The sequence below is a fragment of the Terrapene carolina genome, unplaced genomic scaffold (genome assembly GCF_002925995.2).
Source record: "Terrapene carolina triunguis isolate 2854851 unplaced genomic scaffold, T_m_triunguis-2.0 Scaffold211, whole genome shotgun sequence".
Classification (NCBI taxonomy): domain Eukaryota; kingdom Metazoa; phylum Chordata; order Testudines; family Emydidae; genus Terrapene; species Terrapene triunguis.
The window spans coordinates 3,995,408-4,017,414 of NW_020664562.1; the positions used below are offsets into that span (position 1 = coordinate 3,995,408).

The 22,007-nt window shown below is 44.4% G+C and overlaps 1 protein-coding gene across 3 annotated transcripts in view; it reads left to right on the forward strand.

Annotated features, from left to right (window-relative positions):
- Positions 1-18,693, forward strand: part of LOC113407480 (protein odr-4 homolog) — a 42,093-nt gene extending 23,400 nt beyond the window's left edge. For 2 of the 3 annotated variants that reach the window (XM_026656055.2, XM_026656056.2), the window contains exons 11-14: positions 255-345; positions 2,883-3,068; positions 15,609-15,701; positions 18,455-18,693. In XM_026656055.2, the coding sequence (XP_026511840.1) occupies positions 255-345; positions 2,883-3,068; positions 15,609-15,701; positions 18,455-18,522 (438 nt within the window). In that variant the 3' untranslated portion in view covers positions 18,523-18,693. The remainder of the gene's footprint in view (positions 1-254; positions 346-2,882; positions 3,069-15,608; positions 15,702-18,454) is intronic. The other variant, XM_026656057.2, reaches the window with a different exon arrangement.
- Positions 18,694-22,007: the final 3,314 nt, after the last annotated feature.

Below are 22,007 nucleotides of genomic sequence, written 5' to 3' on the forward strand. Positions count from 1 at the left end.
TTCTTGATGATTTGTTGTTATGGTAGGAAAACTGAAAGGGAAATTTTTTTTTTTGGTCAGGCTTTTTTTTTATTCCTGTTTTTTATATTTTGATTTTGTTAATACATATCACAGTTAAGTTGGCCTAAATGTATAGGACAAACTGAGACTTTTTTTTTTTTATACACACAGTTTGTTTCTTGATAATCACAAATACCTTGCAAACTGGCTGGCGTGGTGTTTATTGTGTTTTTTGTTTTGTTTTGTCCTTGCAGGCTTTAAAGAGGGATATAATAAACACACTCTCTGATCGTTGTGCAATATTGTTTGAAGATCTGCTTATAAATGAGGCACCCGACAAAAAAAGTAAGAGCCTAGAGAAGAAAGCAAATTATCTTTTTCTAATGTAATTTGCCTTTTGATTTCCTGGAGTTCCTTACTGATCGTCATCAGGATTCAATCTGCAGTACTGAAATCTGGGTGTAGTTAGAGGGAAACAAAAGTGTATCCGGCAACACAAATTCTACTTGTCACTCCTTTGCCTCTTTTTTCAGCTGTCCAGTTCAGAAGGATTTCATTCAACTTCGGGCATTGTTCTTTTGGCCTGCGTTTCCCCCCTATAATGTTTATTAAATGCCTTCTTGCTCTGACTGTAAATTAAACTTCCACTTTATTCCCTTCTTGGCATAGCTGACCCTGAGTACAGTAAGGTTTACCCCATAGTCTTGGACGCAGCATCAAGATCTCTAATACAGAAGGGCTTTGATACTTAGTCAGAATCAGCCAATTATTTTTGTGATGTCCCCACCCAATAAACAATATACTGAACTTGGCAAGATTCAAAAAGGAATTATCCATATCCTAACTATTAGGGATCTGGAGGAAACCTAATATGGGGGACAGACCATACCACATTTGCCTGCAGCAGGAGTCTTACACCTTACTCTAAAGGAGGAATGGGCAAATTCTTTGGCCCGCGGGCCACATCGGGGTTGCGCAACTGTATGGAGGGCTGGGTAGGGAAGGCTGTGCCTCCCCAAACAGCCTGGCCCCTGCCCCCTATCCGCCTCCTCCCACTTCCCGCCCCCTGACTGTCCCCCTCAGAACCTGCAACCCTCCCTGCTCCTTGTCCCCTCACCACCCCCTCCCGAGACCCCTGCCCCCTATCCAACCCCCCTGTCCCTTGACTGCCCCAGCCCCTGAAAGCCCCCCTGGGACTCCCACCCCCTATCCAACTGCCCTCTGCTCCTCATCCCCTGACCACTCCCTCCTGGGACCCCCTGCCCCTAACTGCCCCCCAGGATCCCACCCCCTTATCCAACCCCCCTGCTCCCTGTCCCCTGACTGCCTTCCCGACCCCATCCACATCCCCACCCCCTGACAGGCCCCCCGGGACTTCCACTCCCAACCCTCCTTGTTTCCCATTCCCTGACCGACCCCCCCAGAACCTCCACCCCATCCAACCACCCCCTCCTCCCTGACTGGCCCCCAGGACCTCCTGCTCCCCTCCCCCTTAACAGCAGCAGGAGTTTGCAGCCGCGACACCCGGCCAGAGCCAGCCGGGAGCTATGGGGTCGGATGTGGCCCATGGGCCGTAGTTTGCCCACGTCTGCTTTAAAGCATCTTATGTTGACCACTGTTAGAGACCGGATACTAGACTAGATTGACCTCCGGTCTGATCCAGTATGGGAATTGTTATGCTCCTATCCAGATTTACAAATGTAGCCCATGTGGTGTTAAAGTCTCCAGTATTTCACCTCTGAGGTTTCCTATATATATAATATACAAAATTCACTTAACATTTAAATAAAAAGGTATATATTTTGCATGTCAGCTCAGCGTATTGAATGAATTACAAGGCTATCTGGGTTTGTATTAATTCCAAGGCCAGAATTATTTTCACTACATACATTTATTCTCCATAATAGTAAACTTTGCTATCTTAATATAATTACAAACATTAAGACCAAATTAGTATATCAATACCATCTCAGTTGGTTCGTGCTTAGATTTTCCTTCAAACTCCATTCATTATCCTACATACTGTATAATACTTTTAAAGGAATGTTTTAAAATGCTGTATCATCAACTGTGTGAAATGTTAATTTCTCCTACCTAAGATCTGCTAAGTTGGAGAGGAGGAAAATGTCTTATGGTGTTTTGTGGGTTTTTTTGTTTTTGTGGTGTGTGTGTGGGTTTTTTGTTTTTTGTTTTTTTTTTAATAGTAACTGTTTGACTAGCTAAAAGGAAAATGGAATGCTGCCAAATAGTCTTCATCATCTACTTTAGGATGACATTAAGTTATGTTTATGGTGCTATGTGTACTGAGAAATAACCTCATTGTAAGTATTATTTTAGCTAACATTATCCAAAATGGGGAATGTGGCAGTAGTAGATTTTACCATTTGCATGCAGTTTTCCATTCTCTCTTTAGGTGGCACTTGTACTCCATGGCTGTTAACTACATAAAACAGTAACTAATTGTTTGCTATCCTTTATGATGCTGAAATTGTGTACTGTTTGGCACATGCATCAACTCCTTTATCTCCAACCTTCATGAGAGTGCTCTTTGTATCATTTCTAAAGGGCCTGGTCAACATTCTCAACTCATAATCATTTTTAAGGTCCTTTGCCTATTTCTAAGGACCACTGAAGAGAGGTTATATGAAAAATATATGAAAAGTTTTAGTTAGTAGGAATATAATTTCCATTTACAAATATAAGTGGCTAGAACTTACATAAAACAGTAACAATTAGGCTGGAAATGTTTGAAATCAAACTTTTACATGATGCCTTGGACAGTCCTTTTTACAACAGTTTGTATAATGTGTGCTGATTATTGAAAAGTCTTTACCATAGCTATACAAGTTCTTGTATAGTATTTCCTTTTCCTTTCTTCCTAGATTCTGAGAGAGAATATCATGTCTTGCCTCACAGAGTGTTTGTCTCTATTGCTGGATCAAATGTGATGCTGTGTGATTATAAATTTGGAGATGAAACGGCTGGCGAAATCCAAGAGCGTTTTTTTGAGATGTTGGATCAAGTTGTGCACGGGGAAGCTATACAGATAGCCGAGGAAATAAACACAGGTAAATATAGCATCTGAGTAAAGAACCAAATTAGACTACAACAGGGTTTATGGATAAATTAACCAACAGCACAAACAGACTTTATTCAGGTTCATTACATTACGCTGAAAGCCAGATTTAAGCTTTGATGCAAACCTCATATCTTGTAGCTCTTGTGTATACTAGTGTAATTACACTTTTAAATATACTTACTTAAATTACAGAATAAGATGCTTAAGGCTGTCATATCTTTATATATAATAAGTTACTGGATATGTTATTGCTTTCTCATGGATTGTGTCATATATCAGCACTTCAGCTATCTAGAGCTTTGTTCGAGGTAAGATGGCAAAAATGTTGGTATTAGTCACAATCCACAAAAATGCAAAAATAATCTTAAATCTTTTATTGTAGCAATGTACAAATATACATGGCTTCAATCAAGAAAGTAATCTAATTTAATTTAAAACTCCATGATTTCAGTGTGTCTGAGTTATTGGTGACCTTATTTCATGAGGCATTTATAAATAATTTTCTTAAAGCCTAAGAGACAAAAACTGCACCACATATGAACTTTCTGACCTCTTATATTTTAGTCAAGAACTTGCTCAGTAGCTCAATATTTTAACTAGAACAATGTTTTCATCAAAACAAATGTTTTCACAGTAAATGTAAAAATGTATTTCCAGCATTTTTCTTGGGAGTTTTGTTTGGGATTTTTATCTCATTATTCTGAGTTTGAATTTGTCTGTGTCAAATGTATTGTGCAAGACTTTTTTGGGGTGGGGGAGTGCTCTCTAAGGTAATTAACATGGAATTTCATTGCATGCTAAATAAATCTTTTTTCATCATAATTAACACTCATATATATAACTTTTGTATTCCAGTTATGAGTTGTTGTTTTTTCATACTTTTCTATTTTTAAATTAGAAGTATTTTGTGGTATAGTTAGCTATATAGAGTTTCAGTCCTATATCACCTGACCGCAGTTGCTGGCTGGCTAACTCAAAAGGAAAAAATAGCCCTTTCCATGGTGAGACAGTCAAATGTTGTGGTTGGAGAATACAGCCCATAATATATCTTAATATCTGAGGCATGCTCATTCTCGCTCTCTCTCTCTGTGTTCCCCCCATCCTCTTCCCCCCAATATGGTTAGAGGAGTTTTATTCTATAGTTTTGTAATGTCTTAAGTCAAAAACATTTTAATACTTTTCTGGTTTTATCATAGCTAGTATCACTTTCATTGCTTCAAACCTGCATATTTTTGAAGAGGAAAATGTGAAACGTTGCTGTAGAGTTGACTGTGTAGGTTGGAATGAGATTTCTTGTGCTCATTTATTGTGATGAGTTCCATATTTCTGTTCAGAATTACATAGTTCTGCTGGTCACAAATGCGTTTTTACTATATCTTTTCATTTGGCTCCTGCTAATGACCCACTGCAGTGGGTCAGTCTTTAACATTTTAAAACGGAAAATAGTAAGAAGTAACCAGTCGTATCTGAAAAGTATAAGCAACTCTCAGATTGTAGTTCCAAGGTACTTCAATGCTTTGACATGAACAACCGAAAGCTTTGCATTAGCAATTGGCTTCACTAAATCCTAGCTCCTGGCACTAACGGATTAAATACGTTGAGTAGGTTAACACAAATACAATTTTAGTAGCTGTAATCTCTTATCGTTCACTTGTTCTTTGTAAGGAAGTTTGCCTTTGCTAGATCTTAAAGGACAGAGAGTATTGGCATTAGAAAGCGTCTGCACTAGGTAATTGTACACAGCATTCTATCAATTGTGCTTTAGACTTGGGCATTGTGTGTGCTAGGCTTTAATCTTCTTTGGGTTACTACGAAGAACAGATTGATTATTTATTTATTTATTTATTTATTTTCTAATCCATCCTGTGAACCACGTCCATTAATGTCCTTCTCAAGAGTAACAGCTCCCAAAGTGATAACTGTGCTTGTAGGAACGCTATCACAGAGCCATATAAACCTGATGGGTTTTTTCCCCTTCCCCAGCAACATTAGCCTGACCAGAGTTATGAAGATTTTTTTTAAATGCTGACTGAAAAAGGTTGTTCTTCTTCGAGTGCTTGCTCATATCCATTCCAGTTAGGTGTGTGCGCGCCGCGTGCACGATCGTCGGAAGATTTTTACCCTAGCAACACCCGGTGGGTCGGCTGTGGAGCCCCCTGGAGTGGCGCCGTTATGGCGCTGGATATATACCCCAGCCGACCCAGCGCCCCCTCAGTTCCTTCTTACCGCCCCTGACGGTCGTTGGAACTGTGGAGCGCGGCTTAGCTGATCTCCACACTCCCTAGCTTCTCATTGTTCTTGTTATAGTTAGTTATATAGATAGTTTTCAAGTTAGTTAGTTAGTTAGTGTATTGTGTGTGTATATATATAGTTGTATATTGTTATCGGGGGTTTAGGGGGTGTTTTTCCCCTTTTTCCCCCCGGCGCACAGCCGGGCCCATGCCCAAGGCTCCTGGCTTTAAGCCGTGCGCGTCCTGCGGGAAGCATATGCCAACCAGCGACCCGCATAGTTCTTGCTTGAAGTGCCTTGGAGAGACTCATCCAGCAGATAAGTGCCCTATCTGCAAGGCCTTCAAGCCGAGGACAAGAAAGGAGCGGGACTTTAGACTCCGACAGTTCCTGATGGAGGCGGCTCTGAGTCCGGATCCTCCCTCGGCGCGCCCTGTCCCGGCACCGAGCGCTTCGGTGCGCAGCGCCCCGGCGGGCCCGACCGGTGCGGCAGAAAAGACTGTTCGGCACCGACCGACGTCGGCACCGCGCCCGCCTAAAGAACCTCGGCACCGATCCATTTCTCCGGGCCATAAGAAGGCCAGCAAGGCGCGCGACGTTGCTGCCGCGAAGATACCGGCTCCCCCGGTGCCGGGGGTAGAGCCGCGTCCGCAGCTGGACCGCCAAAGACAGGCGGCCACACCGTCGACTCCGGCACCGAGGCCGTTGAGTCTGGTGCAGACTGTTTCACCACCAAGGCTGGTGGTGGAACCTTGTCTCCCTTCCACTTCGGAGACCTTCGCTACCGCGAGAGACCTGATCGCCCTCACTGAGCCGGCGCCGTCGCAACTCCCGGCACCGGTGGCTCCACGTGTGCTGCAGTCCAGAGGGAAACCTGCCCTGGTGCGCCCACCGTCGCCAGCACAAGTCTCTCGGCACCGCTCCAGATCCCGAAGCAGGTCCCGACGCCGCTCTGAGTCCCGGCGCCGACTGTCACCTCGGCACCGGTCGTACTCGCGGCCCAGATCTTCCTCGCGGCGCCGTTCAACATCCCGGCACCGTCGCGACGACCGGCACCGATCGGGGTCGAGGCGCAGCTCCCGGCACCGGTATGAGCGCCACTCGGGCTCAAGAGGCCGCTCCCGGTACCACGCCTCCTCCAGATCGTCGTCCCGTTCCAGATCGGGATCCCGGCACCGGAGGGACTATCGGCACCGGTCCAGGTCCCGGCACCGTTCGCCGGAACCGCACAGGGACAGATCGCCTTACGGTCGGCACCGATCGGCACCGTACCATCCGGTGCCGACGGCATCGGGTTCGGCACCGCCGTGGCCGTCGAGATCGGTGTCGCGGTCATCTGAGGCAGTGGAGGCCGGCCACCTGCAGGAGACCGACGACCCTATGCAAGGACCTGCGCATTGGTCCTTCTGGACTCCTTGGGCCTACCACCAGGCACAAGGAGCTCCCCTATCGGCCTCCCGCTCTGGCCGTTCGGAGCCTAGGGCCCCAGAGTCCACCATCTCCCGCCCTCCCCTAAGGGACGTGGAGGCTCCAGTGCCCGCACCTGCAGAGGCCCTGGACCAGGGGGCAGGCGATGCCCAACTCCAGGAACACCTGGAGCAGGACCAACCATTGGACCCCTTGCCACCGGGGGCATCCTCCTCGTCCTCACCTGATGAGGCCGTAGCGGGCACATCCGCCATTGGGCCGCCTCCCATAGACCTTCGGGCCCATCAGGACCTGCTGCGTCGCATGGCTCGCAATATGGACCTCCAGGTGGAGGAGATTGCGGAGGTCCATGACCCAATCGTGCAGATCATTTCAGCGGATGCTCCATCCAGGGTGGCATTACCGCTGATCCGCACCATCGAGGCCAACGCCACCACTATCTGGCAGACCCCGGCCTCTATTCCGCCCACGGCCAGAGGGGTTGAGAGAAAGTACTTCGTGCCTTCCAGGGAACATGAGTATTTGTACACTCACCCCCAACCGTGCTCACTGGTGGTGTCATCAGTCAATGCACGGGAGCGACATGGCCAGCAGGCTGCTGCGCCCAAATCGAAGGACGCTAAGCGCTTCGATTTGTTCGGACGCAAGGTCTATTCGGCTGGCGGACTGCAACTGCGGGCAGCGAACCAGCAGGCGCTCCTGAGCCGCTATGGCTTCAATATGTGGTCCTCGATGGGGAAATTTAGAGAGCTGGTTCCCCAGGACTCGAGGGAAGAGTTCGGGGCCTTGGTAGAGGAGGGCAAGCGGGTGGCATGCACCTCCCTACAGGCGTCCCTTGATATAGCGGACTCGGCCGCTAGGACCCTGGCGTCGGGGATAGCAATGCGCCGAATCTCCTGGCTCCAGGTGTCAGGCTTGCCACCTGAACTGCAGCAGACCCTGCAGGACCTACCGTTCGAGGGCCAGGGCCTCTTTTCAGAGAAAACGGACTCGAGGCTCCAAAATCTAAAAGACTCCCGGACGATGATGCGCTCCCTGGGGATGCATGTCCCAGGGCCTCAGCGCAGACCCTTCAGGCCCCAGCCTCAGCGGTTCTACCCTCCCCCGCCTCGTCCAAGACAGGACTTTGCTAGGAGGCGGGGTCGAGGTGGTAGGCGGAGGTCGACCGGCCCTCAACCCGGTCAGAACCAGGGCCAGCCTAGGCCACCTTCTGGGCCTAGACAAGCCTTTTGAAGGTGCGGTCGAGGACGGCACCTCAACCAATTTCCAGGATTCGGTTCCCCCCTTCCGGGATCGCCTCTCCCGCTTCCACCGTGCTTGGTCCCGTATAACCTCGGACCGTTGGGTCCTTCGCACGGTGAAAGGGGGATACGCCCTCCAGTTTTCCTCGCCCCCCCCTCCCACTCCCCCTCCCCGTCCCTCTTCAGGGACCCTTCTCACGAGCAACTCCTTACACAGGAGGTTCTTGGGCTCCTCGCTATGGGGGCCATAGAGGAGGTTCCATCGGAGCTAAGGGGCAGGGGGTTTTACTCCCGCTACTTCCTGATACCCAAGTCAAAAGGGGGTCTACGGCTCATCTTAGACTTACGCGGACTCAACAAATTCATAGTAAAGTTGAAGTTCCGCATGGTGTCATTGGGGACCATTATCCCTTCACTGGATCCTGGAGACTGGTTCGCCGCCCTCGACATGAAGGACGCTTTTTTTCACATAGCAATTTATCCGCCCCACAGACGTTTCCTGCGATTCGTGGTAAACAGGGTACACTACCAATTCGCAGTCCTTCCCTTCGGCTTGTCCTCGGCTCCCAGGGTGTTCACAAAGTGCCTGGCAGTCGTCGCGGCCTTCCTTCGTCGACAAGGGATACAGCTGTTCCCGTACTTGGACGACTGGCTGGTACGCGGCCGCACCAGAGACCAAGTGCAGGCTCATGTCCGCATAGTGACAAACACTTTCCACGAGCTGGGCATTCTACTCAACAGAGAGAAGTCCACTCTAGTACCAACTCAGAGGATAGAGTTCATTGGAGCAATCCTGGACTCCAGACGTGCCCGAGCCATACTGCCAGACAGCCGATTCCATACCATCTCAGGCGTCATTCAAGGTCTCAGGGCCTTTCCAATTACCACCATAAGAACATGCCTTGTCCTTCTGGGCCACATGGCCTCGTGTACATACGTAACCAGGCACGCCAGACTGCGACTTCGCCCACTGCAGGCTTGGGTGTCATCGGTCTACCGTCCTCATCGAGACGACCTGAACATGGTGGTCACGGTTCCGGCCTCGGTCTTGGCCTCTCTCGCCTGGTGGACGGATCGCACAGCGGTCTGTGCAGGAGTACCCTTTCACGCCCCGCAGCCCTCCCTCCACCTAGTTACGGACGCTTCATCTCTAGGCTGGGGCGCTCACCTGGGGGAGCACCATACCCAAGGCCTGTGGTCCGCGTCCCAACTAGCCCTGCACATCAACGTCCGAGAGCTGATGGCGGTGCGCCTGGCTTGCCAGGCTTTCCTCAACTTCCTACAAGGCCGTTGCGTGCTGATTCTCACCGACAACACCACGGCCATGTTTTACATCAACAAGCAAGGCGGAGCTCGCTCATCTCCCCTATGCCAAGAGGCCATTCGCCTGTGGGAATTCTTCATCGCCCACTCGATTCATCTCACGGCGTCATTCCTGCCTGGAGTCCAGAATACGCTGGCTGACCGTCTCAGCAGGTCCTTCCAGACGCACGAGTGGTCGATTCGCCCGGACATCATTTATTCCGTCTTCCAAAGGTGGGGGTTTCCCCAGATCGACCTATTCGCGTCTCGGGCCAACAGGAAGTGCCAGGCATTCTGCTCCCTACACGGGCGAGCCCCGGGCTCTCGGTCAGACGCCTTCCTCATGGCATGGAAAGACCATCTGTTCTACGCCTTTCCTCCATTCCCGCTGGTCCACAGGGTGCTGCTCAAGATCCGCAGGGACCATGCACGGGTAATTCTAGTCGCTCCCGCTTGGCCGAGACAGCACTGGTACACCACACTGCTGGAGCTGTCAGTACAGAGGCCCATCACGCTCCCCTTGACTTCGAATCTCATCTCTCAGGACCACGGCCGGCTGTGTCACCCCGACCTGCAGTCACTCCACCTCACGGCGTGGATGCTTCATGGTTGAGTCGGTCAGAGCGGCAATGCTCCCAGGCCGTCCAACAGGTCCTGCTGGGAAGTAGAAAGCCCTCTACGCGGACCACTTATTTAGCCAAGTGGAAGAGGTTCTCCTGTTGGTGTGAGCAACGAGCTACGTCTCCCGCGCAGGCTCCTATCCCCTTGATACTGGAGTACCTTCTGTCCCTAAGACACCAAGGCTTGGCGACATCCTCAATTAGGGTTCACCTCGCCGCCATTTCCGCTTTCCACCCAGGAGAACTCACGTCCTCGGTCTTCTCTAACCCGATGGTCGTTAGATTCCTCAAGGGCCTAGACCGGCTGTACCCACAGCAACGACAGCCGGTTCCGACGTGGAACCTCAACCTCGTCCTCTCCAGGCTCACAGGGCCTCCGTTTGAACCATTGGCGACCTGCTCACTCCTCTACTTATCCTGGAAGACAGCCTTCCTCGTAGCCATCACCTCAGCACGACGCGTCTCGGAACTCAGGGCGCTGACATCCGAGCCCCCTTACACGGTGTTCCACAAGGACAAGGTGCAGCTTCGCCCCCACCCTGCCTTTCTTCCAAAGGTGGTGTCACCTTTCCACGTAAACCAGGATATATTTCTTCCGGTCTTCCATCCGAAACCGCACGCTACTCGTCAAGACCAACGTTTACATTCTTTGGACGTTCGCAGGGCCCTGGCTTTCTACATTGACCGTACAAAGCCATTTAGGAAAACGACGCAACTCTTCGTTGCGGTGGCCGACCGGATGAAAGGCTCACCGGTCTCTTCACAGTGCCTGTCCTCTTGGATTACGTCCTGCATTCGTGCTTGCTACGACCTGGCCGGTGTACCGACGCCACGCCTCACTGCTCATTCCACGAGGGCCCAGGCCTCCTCGACTGCCTTTCTGGCTCAAGTACCAATCCAGGACATTTGTAAAGCTGCAGTGTGGTCATCGGTCCACACATTTGCTACTCACTATGCGCTGGTGCAACAGTCCAGAGACGATGCTGCTTTCGGGTCAGCGGTTCTGCACACAGCAATGTCTCACTCCGACCCCGCCACCTAGGTGGGGCTTGGGAGTCACCTAACTGGAATGGATATGAGCAAGCACTCGAAGAAGAAAAGACGGTTACTCACCGTTGTAACTGTTGTTCTTCGAGATGTGTTGCTCATATCCATTCCAAACCCGCCCCCCTTCCCCACTGTCGGAGTAGCCGGCAAGAAGGAACTGAGGGGGCGCTGGGTCGGCTGGGGTATATATCCAGCGCCATAACGGCGCCACTCCAGGGGGCTCCACAGCCGACCCACCGGGTGTTGCTAGGGTAAAAATCTTCCGACGATCGTGCACGCGGCGCGCACACACCTAACTGGAATGGATATGAGCAACACATCTCGAAGAACAACAGTTACAACGGTGAGTAACCGTCTTTTCTTTCTGAATGCAAAATTCTGAACTTTATTATGAAATTGAAACCATTATTAAAATATATATTTAGAAGATCACAATGTTTCTACCTTTTCTTTCTAATAGGTTCTTAAATATCAAATTATTTTTTGCACTGTAATATTTGAACTGCAGATCTACACACACACACTGTAAACCAATGAGCATATGTATTTTTTCTGTGGAAAAACATGGTATTTTTGATACTCAAATCTTCTGGTAACTGTAGTTGTAGTAAATGAACATATTACCCAAGTTTTATTCTTGATTAGCACTTGAAACCTCTGCATCCCATTAAATAAGTTGCTAAGCAATTGTATTCATTAGTTGCTATGCTGAAATACGTCCAGTATAAGGCTATTGGTTTCTGGAGTAAAAACATGTAGAAACGTGCTTTCACAAAGGGAGGCAGCTTGGTTGATTTTTAAATGACATAATTTGTGTGTAAGTTATATGGCGTTAGAATTTCATAAGCTAGCCATACATCAGTCATCTCAGATGATACACCGGCCACCCATCTGATCAACCCAGATCCAGTTTAAACTTACTCCAATAGCTGATGATATAATGGTGAAAGTACTTCTGGAAGTGTGGCAATTTCTGTAATGAGTGCGTGAGACAGAGGGCACTGCCTTGTATTGCTCAACAGTGATTCCTCTAGATTAATGAATGGGTCTGGCAGCCTCACTTATGAGGAGTTTTGTTTATATTTAGATAAAGTAAAACTTCCCTTATCTAGATTCTACTTCTGCAAAATGTATGGACTTAATCCAAAAAGTAACTTATAACAGTCAAGATATAATACTGCAGCATAACATAATACTGCAAGTGGTATCTCCATATCCTGCTATGATACGATGGTGCAGTGAAACCTGTATGAAAAAACACTCCTTTAGGCAAAGCATGTCTTACAAGACAACCCCAGAGTATCTCCCAACATACAAAGTCCAATTCTTCTCTACCTGTGTTGAATTGCTACCTACAGTGAGTATTGACTTTGGTCCCTTGAGTGGTTGCTTAAGACAGATTTCCCTGTATAATTTCCCTTGTCATGTTCATAATATATTATTTTGATGCAGGCTAGAATCCTACTGGCATTATTTTGTTGCTGCAACTCAACAATACATTTTCATCTTCCTCATGCTACTAACTTGAATGCTATACCCACTTTAATGGTCAATAAATTTCAGATATTTACCCAGCAACTGACAGGTTGTATTATGATTTTTAGATTCCAGTCTCCATTTCCTTACATTTGCTGATAATTGGCTGTAAATTCTTTTTTTGTTCTTCTTCTTTCATTAAAAGATGAAGTTACTAAGTTAGAGTATATTACTTAGAAATGTGAAATCACTTGGTGCTCAAAGCTCCTCCTTAATAGAAGTGGTTTTTAAAATGATTATTATTAGTTGCTGGGTAGAAAATCTTTTTCTAAATAGAACGAAGCCAGCCTTTAGGGATTCTGGTCAAGAACACATTGAAACATACTTGCGGGGGGCGGGGGGAACGACACTTAGGCATAACTTTTCCCAGATTAAATCCAGTGGAACTTCACTTTTACAGAAAATGCCAATAGAAGCTCCTGCTTGCACCATTGGCAGATTAGTATTAATAGAGTCACCCCATGTAGTCACTTATTTATTGCACACCTGAAGCAGTCTGGGTGAATTTTTATGTGAATGCTTAAAGTAAATCATAAAACTGTTTTATACTTGAAGGGGAAAATTCACATATTCTGAAAGTACCATTAAATGGCTGGGATACAGAGCTCTTCAACTTTAGATCAGTGGTTTATTTCCAGTCTAAATCAATAGTGGCCAATGTGTTTTCCTCTATGTATGAAATCAGTTAATGAGCTCAATCTAATTATAACTGGACGAGTGTCCACCAAACCATTGGTACTTTTAGTATAGACACAGGGCTGGATTCTAAATTTTATTCTCCCGGTCTCAAAAATTGGCCAGAATTCAAGTACACAGACAAAGAGGTGTACAGAAATGTTTATATCCACTGTCTGGACTGTACTTGTTATATGGAAAAATTTAAGGACTTCAGTGTTTGGGAACCCTATGTGCCATATTTTTGCATTGGTTAATGGATGCTTTGTTCAATGTGTGTGTCTAACTAATATTACTTGTTAAATATATATATATATAGTCTCAATGTGTTTACAGGAGGGCAGTGCATCGGGAGGCATTGTCAACTTGAAACCCACCCAGTATTTAAAAAATAAGTGAAAAGTAATTTCAGTCATTACATTGCCCCTGAGCACCACCTCCCATTCCCATCTTTAATGGAAGTTTTACAATCAGATTTCCCAATTTAAAATTTTTCTCTTATATTTTGGAGTTTTTCTACACAGTGATAAGTTTTTCTACACATCCAGTTGGGGATGGGTGAAACTAACTACACATGAGGTTCTGTCAAATGCACAAAATAAACCAAAAAAAGATATTCTCCCCCCCCCCATCCAATCTCTTTATTATGTAATCGTAGGTATTACTTGTAACAATAATAGATTAAATATTTTCACATCTAAATGGTGGTTTCTATGGTCTTCTTTATAACTATTTCTAGTCATGATTTTTAAAAAAAGTACTCTATGCAGCCTTGCATTTCAGCTACTGCCAAAAGCACAAGGACACGAAGTGCAGTAAAACAAACAAAACTGAAGGTTTGTTTTTCATTCTAAGAAAAGATAATTTAGTTTCTTCTTGTAAAGCCCCAGTTTAGGACCCAATCCTATGGACGATTATGTACCTGAGTAACTACTTATGTCAGTTTTCCCAGTTGTTCCATTGACTTAAATGGAACCACTTAAGTGAGTAATGTTATGTGCTTAAATCTTAGCTTCTAGCCCTGAGCTTCTAAACTTCTTGGAGTGGAGGTTCTGGGAAAAATTGTGAAAAATGGCTTCGGCTTTAAATGTCAAAGTGACTGTTGAAAATGGGCCTTAGGAATGTAAGTCACTTAAGTGCTTTTTCACAGTTTTACCTTTTTGTCTTTTTAACTGGTTTGTAAAGCACTTAGCATTCTGTTGGTGCTATGCTGCTGCTACTATTATTACTAATAAGAACATAAGAGCTGCCATACTAGACCTGGTCCATTTTCCCCAGTATCCTGTCTCCAACAGTGGCCTGTACCAGAGCTTCAGGGGGAGTGTACAGAACGGCAATTATGGAGTTATCCATACCTGTTTTTTCACTGCCCGCTCCTGGTCATCAGAGGTATAGGATTGCCTTGAGCATGGGGTTGAGTGCTTAATGATCTTGACTAATAGCCATTGATGGACCTATCCTCCATTTTTGAACCCAGTTATAGTTTTGGCCATCACAACATCATAGCAATGAGTGCCACAGGTTGGTTGTGCATTATGTGAAAAAGTACTTCCTCTTGTTTGTATTTAACCTGGTGCCTATTTCATTGGGTGATTCCTGGTTTTTGTGTGTGTGACAGGGTAAATAATTTCCCCCCCCACGCACACTATTCATGATTTTAAAGACTTCTATCTCCCCCATATTCCCCCAGTTGTCTCTTTTCTAAGCTGAACAGCCCTAATCTTTTAGACTCTCCTCCAATAGAAGCCATTCTGTACTTTTGATCATCTTTGTTGCCCTTCTCTGGACCTTTTCCATTTCCTGTGTATCCTTCTTGAGATTGGGTGACCAGAATTGGAACCAGTATTCAAGGTGCAGGAGCACCATGCATTTATATAGTGGCGTGATATTTTCTATTCCTTTCATAATAATTCTTGACATACAATAGTATGTCTCTTTGACCACTGCTGCACTTCAAGCAGAAGTTTTCAGATAACTATCCACAGTGACTCCAAGATCTCTTTCATGGGTGATAACAGCTATTTTAGCACCCATCATTGTATATTTCTGTGTTTTTTCTATGTGCATTACTTTGCACAAATCTAGGTTAAATTTCATCTACCATTTTGTTGCCCAGTCACCCAGTTTTGTTAGATACCTTTGTAATTCCTTGCAGTCTGCTTTGGAGTTAACTATCGTGAATAATTTTGTATTGTCTGCAAACTTTGCCACTTCACTGTTCACCACTTTTTCCAGATCATGAATAGGTTGAACAGCTCAAGTTCCAGTACAGATACTTCATTACTACTGATGATAATACAAAATGGTAAATATAGTCCACTGGTAGAGCAGATCAGGAATTATAAACTTAATGTCCTTTTTGAATTATTGTGATTGCAAAATATAGGTGTGTTTTTATAAACTTTGAAAGAATAGTTGGTTTTGCTAAACTTGTCTCTCAATTTCGTGCAGTTGATATAAAGCCACCTGTCGACAACACAGATGACACGCAACAGATGCAATTGACAAAAGCAACGCTGCTATTGAAATTTCAACAAAACATGGGTATGTTGCCTCCAATAAACCCATTAAGGCACTGTTGAACTGATATGTATAGGCTTTCACTGTCATTTGCTCCCACAATATTGATAGTAATTTCAGGATGTGAGGACATAGTAAACGGCATAATTTAGTTTAGAGTTTAAAGCATAGGGTTAGTAAATGGGAAAAAAAGTGACTTGTTCTTCAGTGGGCTTAAGCCAAATAGTTATGTGCTTGCTAAAAGTTCAGAGATTTTAGGCCAAAAAAAAAAAAAAAAGCTATTTGGTTCACTCTTCAAAGGCTCAGTTTTGCTATTTATTTATTTATTTAGTGTTTGCATATTCGCCGAGCCAAGCAATAGCATTCTTAGTGGCCAAGTGGTGCTTTGGAGCCCACCACTGAATTTGGTTAGTGGACAGTCCTCTACAATGTGTATCATTGTTTGATCTGCCACACAGCTGCAGCTTCGGTTGTCTCGAAGACCCCAACGGTGCTAGTTGGCTGCACCAGAGGCCTTGCCCAGTCCGGAATCAGTTAAGAAGGGCCCATTGGTGATGTGGCAGGTCGAAGCCAGGCAGGTGAGCAGTAGGGTCTGTGACGAGGAACTGATTGGTGGTTGATATTAAGCACCAGTCTTCCCGTCACAGGGACTCCACTGTCACGTTCTGGCATGGCAGCGTCAAACACAGTGGGTGCCGTGAGGAAAGATGTATAGCTGGTGGGTTAAAAAGGTTGTTGAACAAAGGCAAGCTTCGGTTGGCACGTACCTTATCAAGCAGCTTACCAGCTGCAATCTCCCTCCTGATGTGAGGGGGAGCAATGTGGCTCAGAACTGGAAGCCATGGAAGATGAGTCAGTCAGAGACTTCCTGTGATGATGCACATGGTTGAGAGGAGTTTCACATCAACAAGTTTGGTGCGTGCCAACCGTCTCCATACTGGTGCACAGTACTCTGCTATTGAGTACGAGATGGCAAGGGCTGAGGTCCTTAGGGTTGGAGCATCTACTCCCTATGAAGAACCTGCCAGTTTGCTGAGAAGGTTGTTGCGTGTCTTGACCTTCACTGCTTTCTTGCTCAGGTGGCTTTTGTATATCAGTGTTCAGTCAAGGGTCACACCTAAGTAAACTAGATATGCTTCAGCATCTGGCCTTTCGTTATGATGTTCAATTCCCTCTTAATGTTGGCATGTGGAGGTGGAATATGTTAGAGACTGTCTTGCTGATGCTAGACTGAAGGCGCGCCATGTCTTGTAGTAGTTGGCCAGCTTTGCAGCATCGTTACTCAGGATCTTTTCCAGCACAGAGAAGGTCAGAGCTTGTAGCCCGCAGCAGATGTTGTCTGCATAGATGAACTTCTATGACTGGATTGGTGGCACTCTGGCCCTGATCTAGCCATGCACTTAAGATCATACTTTAAGGATGTGAGTAGTCCTGTTGGCATCTGACTCTCATGCTTAAAGTTAAACACGTACTTATGTGCTTTGCTACATCGGGACCAAAGTGTTCAGCATTTTGTAGGATAAAGTCCAAAGCAAATAATGAAATATTGATGGGGCTGCATGGGGGTTTGTGATGAGAAAAACAATATAGTAGCGGTGATTTTAAATATAACATCAGTAGCCTTTTATTTCCACAGATGGGAGTTGTAGTTGATCAGCATATCTCAGAATCAGAACCAGATCTAAGTTCCACAAAACAGATAATAAGGAAACCTGCCCTTAAAACAAATAGCTGAGGTAGCCCTATTGCTTTCTGGGAAGCCACCATTTTAATATCCTCTCTTTTGACAATTAAGAAAGAGAGAGAGCAGGCAAGTGGCTTCTTCCAAGGTGCATTGAATGAATATATGAATTAGCTTGTATCAGTGCTCATGCAGCTATCACTATGCTGCTTGCAAGGATGAACTATGCAACCTTGGTAATGAATTCCAGCCATCATAGAAGTGTTTCCTCAATCAACGTTGTATGATAGTCCCTGGTGCAGACATCACGCTTATGAGCAAAGAAATTGTAGTAAATCTTTAGGAAAATATTTCCTTTTTAAAATGTGACTAGACAGACTGTGTCTATCTTGATTTATACTTGGTATTTGATTAGTCAGTGGAACAACTACAACACCAACTTAAAGCCTACTTATACATGACATTTGTTTTATTTAATATTTTTACAAGTAACATCTACATGTCTGTAATTTGGAGGTTAAAATTTTTTTTGTTTTGTTTGTGCATATGACAGTCCTTTCCTCTCAATATTCAGCCAGTTTGCCCTGCTTGTGTTTGTGTATCTTCTGCATAACAAAACTGGGGAGAAACATTTTAAAACAATAGGAAAATGTGATTGTAAAACTACAAAAATTGACCATGGAACTTGGGGCAAGTGCAGTATCTGAAACAACATTTAATTCATGTATTGGAATTGTTTAAGTTTAAACTTGTTTGTGTCCCTTTTATCGGAAACCTTTAATCTGAGAGTCAGTTTGCTATCAAGAATCCATAAGGTAGAGTTGATGTGTTAGATTTTTGGTGACCTGGCCCATAAGAGTAGAGTTTATGATTAATTGAATCTCTGAAGAACTTTGCACTTTGAAAAATAATTTATGTAGATTGTCTTGTAAAATGAATTTATATGACTAACGATATATTTAGGCATTGTAGTGCTACTCAGCAATGTTAAAAATGACTCTTATTGTTCCCACTTTTCCTTTTCTTCACACCCTGACTTGCGGTGATTGTACTCTCCTCTTCACTCACGGAAGTTATATTTCCTTTGTCGTTTTAGGTGTGGTAATAGCGGCTGCAGTTGCAATCTTTGCAGTAGCTTTCTCCTTTAATTACTTCAGTGACTAGACTCCAAGCAAAAGAAGCAGTCTAATCATCATGGGAACATTGACCAATATTCACATTAATAAAAAGTGGAAGCTTCGCAAATTTCATATATTAGCAACTAAACATGTTGCCTAAAATACACCAGTTCGGTGTGTTCTAAATTGTAGTGATATATTCATCTCATTTCAACATGCAAATACTGTAGGTGGATCAGATTTCCAGGAAACTAAAGGTATATATCTTTGATGGAAATTACCTGTAAAATAGCATTATTTTCCAGGAAGAATTATTTAAAAAAAAAAAAAAATCCCTTTTCCCTGCTACTTCATTACAATTTTATTGTTAAAAACTTTGTCTCTTGAAAAATATAGTAGTATTTTCAAGGTTGTTGGATCTTAACATTTGCTCTTTTTTAATTACCCACTATGACTGGTCTTGCCTTAAGGAATCCTTTAACACTGATATGGGCTAAAGTGCTGTTAAGTATTTAAAAAAAAAAAAAAAGAGAGACAAGGATTGAAATCCTGATTTCAGTGGCACCAGAATTTCACTCCATATATTCTTTTTGTTAAAGCATGTGTGTCAGGTTGGTTAACGGATGTAGTAAATATGCAAATAGTTTGTAGCAGCCCCAAAATCCCATTTTAGGCTCACACACACTATATAAATATTTTAGCTCAAGTATCATAAACAGAAATAATGAAATAATTAAACCTCTAAGATGTATGGTGAATTTATATATGCTTCCTTTTTCATCATGATCTGACTTATCCATCCAATCCTGATTGACTCAATTCCCGTCTTTCCCTGAAGAAAGATATATCAGATAATTCCCCAGATATTCAAATCCCAAATATGCAGACAGACATGAATAATTTTATAAATTTTTAGAGGCTGATAAATAATTAAAATGTTTGGGATATGAATGAGAGAGGTAAGTCTATGCTGTCTTTAAAGTATATTATTGCTTTCCTCCAAGGAAAAATGTTTGAAACAAGGTTAACAAATGTCACTTTAATACAAAAGTTGTTGGCATTCATATAGTTCCGAATTACTATATAAACAGATATGTACCAGATTAAACAGTATTTAACCTATGTAACTGCAGCTTAATGAGTTTAGATGCAAAGGTACTGGAATTGCAGGAAAAAATCGGAAAGCTTTGAGCTTACAGCATAATCAAGCATAAAATATCAGAAAACTTTGAATAAAAGGTAACTTGCAGATGAAATAATGTTAAAATTCATAGCCTCTTTGTCTGATTTTTGTATTCTGGAAACAGTAAACCCAGTAAAAGAAAAATTTGATGTACAGATTTGTACAATTACTGCTGAGTTGCTAAGGATCAAGAAAAGCTTAGACTGACTCTTAGAGCAAATTGAGGCTATAAAAAGCATTGTCTTCATTAAGCATTAGTAACACACCAAATTTGAACTTTATAGGAATCTTTTTAATTGTTGGCCAAAGGCTAAATTTCAGACTTGGAGCATGGTTGAGGCCTGTATTAGGCAATGGTGGCATCTCTGATGTCCTCTCTTTCCTTCTCGCTGCATTGTTTGAATGGAGCAACTTGAAGGGTGAAGAAGGAAACAAGGCCCCTATAGCAGAGTGCAGGGACGCCCTCCTGCGGCAAATTTATTTTGCAAATATGTGCTATTTGACATAAATCTGATGGATTCCACAGGCAAAATAGAATGATCACAAAGTATCTTCTTAATGAGCCAGGGACAAATCAATAATGGCAGGAATGGTTCAGCAATATCCAGAGGTGGAGATGAATTCCCCATCCCATCTCAAGCCTTTTAATTTTAAAAACTGCTCCTTACACAGTCTGCTCCTATCTCCTGAGAGAATGGTAGGAAGAAGTCAGTCTGTCGTCCTAGTTATGAGTAGGTACTTTATTCCTTCCCCACTTCTGGCTGCTAAAAGAAGGTGGACCTTGAACTTTGGTACCAAAGTCCATCTCAACTGAGAGACCGAGGGGAGAAAAGAGAACATAGTGGAGGCACTCAAGAAAGGGAAAGAGTGGCCGCCAGGGCATTCTCCTGTAGGGGCTCCTTGACTTTGGCATTTGATTTCTCACTTGCCAAAAATAAATCTCTTGGTCGGCCAGAGCCCAAGTTTGTTAATAAAGAGCTGGGTGTGTGTATTTTTGGGATAAGTCATATTGCAAAGGTTAATTCTTTTAAAATAGTAATCTGTGAAATATGTTAATTGTTCACTGGCTGGTATTGTGATGACTTGGTCAAAATATAGCATTTTAAATAAAGAGATCTGAACTTTTCAGAATACTTATTCTCACATTGCCTAATTCTAATATTTTATTACTGTTGTTTTTACTGTGTGTATGTATAAACAAGTCTGCTCCATACCTGTCATAACTGCCCGTTTGCATGCTTTGTATGTTGTTCTCATCCACGTTTGTTAGTATTTTGCCTACATAGATAGTGAACTCTGAGACTGGTAAACTGTTATTTCATGTAGAATGCCAAACAAAGCTTTAGTGAGTGATTTAATAAGTGCTCCTCACAAACATCTGTCTGAAGCATACAAGTAACGCTACCCCCATTTTTACATGTGGAGAAATTGAGCCTGACACCCCACAAGGAGTCACTATTGGAGTTGGGATTAGAATTTGTGAGTTCATGGCTCCTGTTTGTCTACTCAGATCAACAGTCTCTCCTTAACTCTATTTAATGTCACCATACTTTTTTATTAGGGCACATCTACACTAGGAGCACTTTCCCAGTATAAGAAAATTAGTATAGTGTACAAGCAAAGTGTTTCTTTGAGTCCCGCCACTCCTTCTCCCCCACCCCCCCCACCCATGAGCAAAACAAACTACACCAGTAAAAGTGCAGTTTTGCTGATATAACTGCATCTGCCCTACGGCCTTCAACATAGCACTGCCAGCCAGTCTGGGATCACATCTCTTCATGTCCCTGACTGACCTAGCGAAATCTAGTCAGAGCATTTAAATTAATTCTTTATAGACTTTGAAGTTCACGCCTCTCCTGCGCCTAAAAAAACTAAATCGCAACTCTCTATTACTTCCCCCTCAAATTGTTACCTTTATCCCACACAGATTTGTGTGTAAATCCTCTCTTAGTATTTATACGGAATTGTGAAGGATTAAAGAATAAGGTGAAGGATTCAATTAATTCAGTCATATGAAGAGTTTCCTGTATCAATAACCTTCTCCTTGGTACCATAGGTTGAGAGATATAATCAGTATTGTGATTTAGGATTTTATGGAAGTTGTCTAGTGAAATTGCATTTATTGAAGGATAGTTCTGAAAATAATGAAGCAATAGATGATCTACTCTAGGCAGGGCCGGCTCTGGCTTTTTTGCTGCCCCAGGCAAAAGAGCCCCGGGGGGAGAGCGGCGAGCCCCGGCGGGGGCTCCGCTCTCCCCCCGGCGGCCGGGGGGGAGGGTGGCCGGAGCCCTGGGAGGAGGGCGGCGAGCCCCAGCGCGGGCTCCTCTCTCCCCCTGGCGGCCGGTGGG